Raw genomic sequence first — 6,244 nt, 5'->3', positions numbered from 1 at the left:
GGAACTCACTCCTAGAGCTAAGGGGTTTCAGTTTTTCCAGCCCCAGTGACCTTGAATGCATAGTCTTCACCAGAGCCTCCAGATATAAGCCCAACCCTGCAGACATCTCGATTTTGGTCATGGGAGGCACTTAGCAGAGAACCCAGCTGAACCCGCCCAGAATTATGACCTACAGGACTGTAAGATAATATAATTGGTTGCTGTTTCAAACCATCCTGTGGTAATTTGTTATGCAGCAATAGAAAATTAATACAGTGGTTCAGTCAGGTTGGGCCTATCAGATTGGGCCAGCTGCTTGACCCTCCTTGTTGTCTCCATTGCCTTGACGGACAATACTTACCTCACACAGTCATCAAGAATTGACTCAATACTTGTAAAGCACTTAGAACACAGTGTGACACGTTTCTATTGCTGAGTTAGCTGCTTACGTTACTACCTAAGCTATCATTACGTATTCCTGCTTCCTTGGGGATCTTCTTCCTTTCATCCTCCCTGCTCACTCATGTCCTCAAATTCTTCGACTGCTGTGTTGCAAACATTTCAAAACTGTTTTAAGCCCTGGCTGGGTGGCTCAGTTGGTTGGAGCATTGTCCTGTACATGAAAAGATTGCAGGTTCGATTCCTGGTCAGGGAACATACCTAGGTTGCAGGTTCAATTGCTGGTAGGGGTATATATGGGAGGCAACAGATCTCTCTCTCTCTCTCTCTCTCTCTTTCTGCCTCTGTTCTCCCTCTCTCTAAAATCAATAAACATAGCCTCAAGTGAGGATTTTAAAAACTTAAAATTATAAAAGTAATACATGCTCATAAAATGTTCCCAGTTCAGAGCCATTATACAGTAAAGAATGAGCACCTACTTATAATGGTTTTAGATATATAGCCTTCCCAATATTTTTTAAAATGCATTACCAAACACACATTTACTAGTTTTATATAACTGAATAACACTTTGAATATTGTCCTATGACCTCTTTTCAATTTCTATACCTGGGCAATCTTACTGCTTCCTTTGAGCTTTAAATGGCCACAGCAGTCCTAAGTGTGAATGTGCTGATTTCATTTAACCATTCCTCTACCACAATTCAGTTGTTTCCTTGGTCCTTCTGTGACACTGTGATTTATAAGAAATATGTATTTGGTTACTCAGATGGCTAAATACATATTTCTCATGTTTGGACTTAGTCTACAGTTCCTGGCTCACAGTTCCCAAAACCCTTGGAATTTCACAAGCAGTAAGAGCAATGACTGCCCTGGCTGGTGTGTCTCAGTGGATTGGGCTCCGGACTGCGAACCAAAGGGTCGCCAGTTCCATTCCTGGTCAGGGCACAGGCCTGGGTTGTGGGCCAGGTCCCTGGTAGGCGGTGCACCAAGAAGCAACCACACATCGATGTTTCTCTCCATCTCTTTCTCCCTCTCTTCCCCTCTCTAAAAATAAAAATAAAAAAATCTTTATTAAAAAAAGAGCAATGGAGGCATCTTTTATTGTATTCTGTCACTCATCCTTAGTACCTGAAATCACTTCAGACTCAGAAGGTGAAATGAGTGTCAGGATCATTCCTGTCCACCAAACAAAACACAAAAAGGGCCTTCTGCCCCTGATGGTTAGCACTAGCCTTGTTTTCTCAGCAGATGCATGGTCGGGTGGGGCCTGCCCCACCTTTCTAAGAACTTCTTTCCATAAATTTCCCTCTCCTTCTCCTGCCAACTTGTTCCCTGTCCCAGGCAAAGAGAAAGCCTCACCAGGTAGGACAGAGTTGGAGGGATCACCCCAAGAAACTCCCTGCATCCCCTCTCTGTCACCTCCAGTAACGAGAAGGGGATATGCATTAATCCCTTGAAAGAGACCAGGCCGGTGAGAGCAAGTCCTGCTGCTCACCAAGAGGAAAGGCTGGAAAATGTGGTAATTAGGAGCAGAAAAACATAGCGGCAGCAGAAGGACCACCGTCTCTCTTCAAGCCATCTTTGCCCTGTTGTCATAGCTCTTTCTAGAAAATGGTATAAAACACATAAAATTTATCAACTTTATCATTTTTAAATGTACTGTACAGCAGCGTTAACTATATGCCCTTGGTTGTGCAACAGAGCCCCAGAGCTTTTCTCTTTTTTTTTTTTTTAAGAGAGAAGGGGAGGGAGGGAGAAAGGGTAGAGCGATTGCCTCTCACAGGCCCCCACCTGGGGACAAGCCCTCAACCCAGGCACGTGCCCGACCAGGGATCAAATTGGCGATCTTTCGCTTTGCTGGAGCCACACCAGTCAGGCCTCCTCGACAACTTTTTCATCCTGCAAAACTGAAACGCAGTGCTGAGTTGAACAATCCCCCCATTTCCTCTTCCCCCAGCCCCTCACTTTCCGTCTCTAACAGCGGGACTTCCTCCCGTAAGTGGAATAACGCAGGCCATGCAGTGAGGGTCGTCCTGACGGTGGGACTTCGCAGCATTTCCTTCTTTTTTAAGCCTGGAAAGGATATGCCCCATTTTCTCGGTCTGCTCATCGGTTGACGGACACGTAGGTTAGTTGCACATCTTTGCTCCTGCGAAGAGCGGTGCCACGGAGAAGCCCAGGAATCCTGATACTGGAGCCCCCGCTTTCTGGTCCTGGGGATGGAACCCCAGAGGCGGGATTGCGGGATCAGAGCATCGCTCCATTTTTTATTTTTTGAGGAACTGTCCTCCCCAGTGGCTGCACCAATTCACATTTCTATGAACAGTGAACAAGGTTCCCGTGTCTCCACATCCTCACCAACACTTGCTATTTTCTGTGTTTGTTTTGTGGTTTTGTTTTATAAATGGTCATCCTGTGTGAAGTGGTATCTCTTTGGGGTTGACTTGCATTTTCCTGATGATTGGTGATGATTGAGCATCTTTTCATAACCTTATTGGCCATTTGTCTGGCAGAGCCTATTGCCCATTTTTTTAATGGGGTTATTTGTTTTTTGTTGTTCAGTTATTGGAGTTCTTGGTATATTCTTTTTAAAAAATGTTTATTGATTTGAGAGAGAACATCAATTTGTTGTTTCACTTATTTATGCATTCATCGACTAATTCTTATAGACCGTCCCCCAACCTGGGATCAAACCCACAAGCCTGGGCTACCAGGACGATGCTCCAACCCAGCAATGTCCAAATTTTTTCATCTCATAGCACGCATAAGTTAATTACTAAATTCTGTGGCACACTAAAAATACATTTTGCCAATCTGACCAAAAAAAATCGGTATCATTTTGATTCATTCACACCAGAGGGCTACTGTTATGTTGGCTGTTTGTTGTTTTTTTTGTTTGTTTGTTTGTTTGTAAGAATCTAAGGGAAAAGTAGTCAGCGTCCCTGACTAATCAGGTATATTGCATGTTTTAAAAATTCTTGCGTCACACGGGTAGAAAATCGCTGCTCCAACCCACTGAGTACCTGACCAGGGCTACATAGTCTTGATGCTAACCCTCATCATGTACATGGTTTGAAAATATTTTCTCACATACCCTTAGCCACCTTTTTACTCGGCTGCTTTCCTTCGCTGCGCTGCTGTTCGCCCGACACTTTACAGCCAACGCTACTGCGCAACTGCGAAGGCTGGGTCGCGCGTGGCCTTCTGGGGGTTGTAGTCCAGGACAGCTGAGGAGGATGGAAGTTGGAGGATTTCTTTCCGAATGAGCCAAGGTTGGAATCGTATTTCTATTGGGCGGGGCTAGAATGAACCACTGCTTGGTCCTCATTAGCAGGGACAGACAAGTAATACAATACAATTCCCTTTCCAGTGCTTGGGCAGTTCTCGCACCCAGGCCCACCGGCCATCAGGCCTCCGACGCAGGCCACGCCCCCCGCTTTCCCCAGTCCCCGCCTCTCGAGGCGCTCTTGGTTGGTGCTCTGCGCGGGGGCGGGGCGTCCCGGCCTGTTCGCCAGGCTCGTGCATCTTAGGGCCCCCAGCGGCCCCGCGACCTGTTCTTTTCCGCTTGGGACGTGCGCGAGACTCTGTTCATGGACCGGGCGGCCGTGGCGCGGATGGGCGCGGTGGCGAGCGCCAGCGTGTTCGCCCTGGTGGCGGGGGTGGTGCTGGCCCAGTACATATTCACCTTGAAGAGGAAGACGGGGAGGAAGACCAAAATCATCGAGATGGTGAGTGCGGGGACTGGGCGCGCCGGAGCGCGAGAGGGCCGGCGGGGCTCCGCCGCTGCAGGAGCGCTTGGGGCGCCCAGAGGACCGGTTCTGGACCCTCGACGGTGGCACTCGGGCCTTTGTTAGATCTCCTTTTGAAACAGAAAAGCAGCAAACAGCTGATAAGAAAACGAGGTACTTCGTGCTGCAACGTCCGTTTCTCGAGCGATAAACTGGACGTCTGGACGCGTTTTCCCCCCTTCCCTCACCCCCGCCAGCCCTTGCAGTTAATCCAGTTCCGACAGAGGAATCGTTTCTGCACCGTGGGTGGTAGGATGAGTTAGACTATGAATAGGTGGAACCTCGCAGTGGTTAAAGGAATGCCATTTATGCAGTTGGAGTTCTATTGTATTTGAATGTTATTTCTTCTCTCGAACCGCCAGGACGTATCTTCGTGTTCCTTTTTTTCCCAAACGTCTTGCATAACATCTTAGAAACCTGTTTACAATTTTATTGTAATAGAGCGTTTCAGGAGCTCTATTTGAGGTACAGTGTAAGCAGTATTTGCTCCAAAGCCCAAAGGGATTTTTTTTGAGTCCATTCATCGAGATAGGTAATAATGAAGGCCCGTAAGGCAGACTGACTGTACTTATTTGTAGTATAGAAACCAGTTAATCTTTACATATACATATATATATATCTCTACTGTTACGTAAATTTAGATTGGAATATATGTGCAGATGGCTAGTAGCTATTAAAAGGAAAAAAGTCCGAAGAGCTTGATGTTTTTAACTTGGAATTTTAATGGTTACTTATGCAAATGAGATAGATAGTTGACTGGGAACCTGAAGACCTGGATTCAAATCCTGGTTTTCTTTCCTGGTAATAGATGTGTTTTAGGGGGTGAGCGCTGCTCCCCTACCCCTGCCTCACCCTGGAAATCTCCTACCTTAGAGAATCTCTACAAACCCATGGATGTTCGGTGCACATAACTCAGGCTGGTCACAGGTCAAGGAACCGGCAGTAACTACCCACCCCGTGGGCCTACCCGTAGCTGAGGAGGTCAGCAAATGACTTCTGGCACTGGGTTTAATAGGATGTACTGCTTTAAGCTTTTAAGTAAGAGACACGGGGAGTTGCTAGCGGGCTGTGCGTCCTACAGCTGAAAGGCAACAAGATAACAAGGAAGCCAGTCAGAACACATGCTTGAGATGTTCAGAGATACGAACATCCATGAAGTTGGTGTTTCTTTCCCTTCAAACCTGATTCACCATTCTGTGTGTTCCCTAAGGCCTTGTAACAGCCAGGCTTACCTATTAAGGGAGCTAGTATGGGTCGCTCCCTTACTTGGGTCGGGTAGCTCTCTTCCTTGTACCCTAAATCTCTTTAAGATTACTAATTATTTTACCAAGGTCAATACACATTATTTTGAAATACATTTTTTATTTTGGAAAAATTTTAAATTTACAGAAAAGTTGAGCAGGTAAGTAGAGTCCTCCTGAACTCTACAACCAGTCTCCCCTGTTATTATCATTAGTATGGAGCATTTGTTTAATAATTATTTATACATTTTAAATATCCATACTTTGTACACATTTTCTTTGCTTTTACCTTATGTCCTTCTCTGTCCCAGAATTCCATCTAGAATATAACATTATATTTAGTCATCATGTCTCTGTATCTCATCTTGGCAATGACAGTTTCTCAGATTTTCCTTGTTTTTTTTTTAGTATCTATGATACAATAAGAAATAATATATTTGGTGTTTGTCCCAGGTTCCTGGTACACACACAGCTCAAAAAACACTTGGACTCTGGGAAGTGTTAAGAGTATCTCTTTCATGCTAATGAGATGGACTCTGCCGGCTTGTCCTGTGGCCCCAGGATGGCTCCAGGGTGTGGGATGTGGGCTGGTCCATCCAGAAAGACCAGGCATGACTTCAGGATTGGAACTTTTCATTGCCCCTCTCCCCTTCTGTGGAGGGCGAAAGGGCTGGAGTTTGGGCAAATCACCTCTGACCCATCAGTTAATGCATTTTGCCTCCATAGCAGAGACTCCATAAAACCCCTAAAGGAGAGCTTCCAGGTTGGTGAACACCTCAAGTGCTGGGAGGGTGGCCTGCTTGGAGCGGGCGTGGAAGCTCTGTGCCCCTTTTC

At 46.0% G+C, this 6,244-nt stretch overlaps 1 protein-coding gene across 2 annotated transcripts in view; it reads left to right on the top strand.

The window, feature by feature from the left end:
* Nucleotides 1-3,881: 3,881 nt before the first annotated feature.
* Nucleotides 3,882-6,244, top strand: part of NT5C3A (5'-nucleotidase, cytosolic IIIA) — a 44,347-nt gene continuing 41,984 nt past the window's right edge. The window contains exon 1 of one of the 2 annotated variants that reach the window (XM_054571341.1): nucleotides 3,882-4,109. In XM_054571341.1, the coding sequence (XP_054427316.1) occupies nucleotides 3,972-4,109 (138 nt within the window). In that variant the 5' untranslated portion in view covers nucleotides 3,882-3,971. The remainder of the gene's footprint in view (nucleotides 4,110-6,244) is intronic. The other variant, XM_054571344.1, reaches the window with a different exon arrangement.

This window comes from Pteronotus mesoamericanus, unplaced genomic scaffold (genome assembly GCF_021234165.1).
Source record: "Pteronotus mesoamericanus isolate MK-2021 breed Mesoamerican mustached bat unplaced genomic scaffold, CSHL_Meso_final contig_220, whole genome shotgun sequence".
Taxonomy (NCBI): Eukaryota; Metazoa; Chordata; class Mammalia; order Chiroptera; family Mormoopidae; genus Pteronotus; species Pteronotus mesoamericanus.
This window is presented reverse-complemented; position numbering and strand designations above follow the sequence as displayed.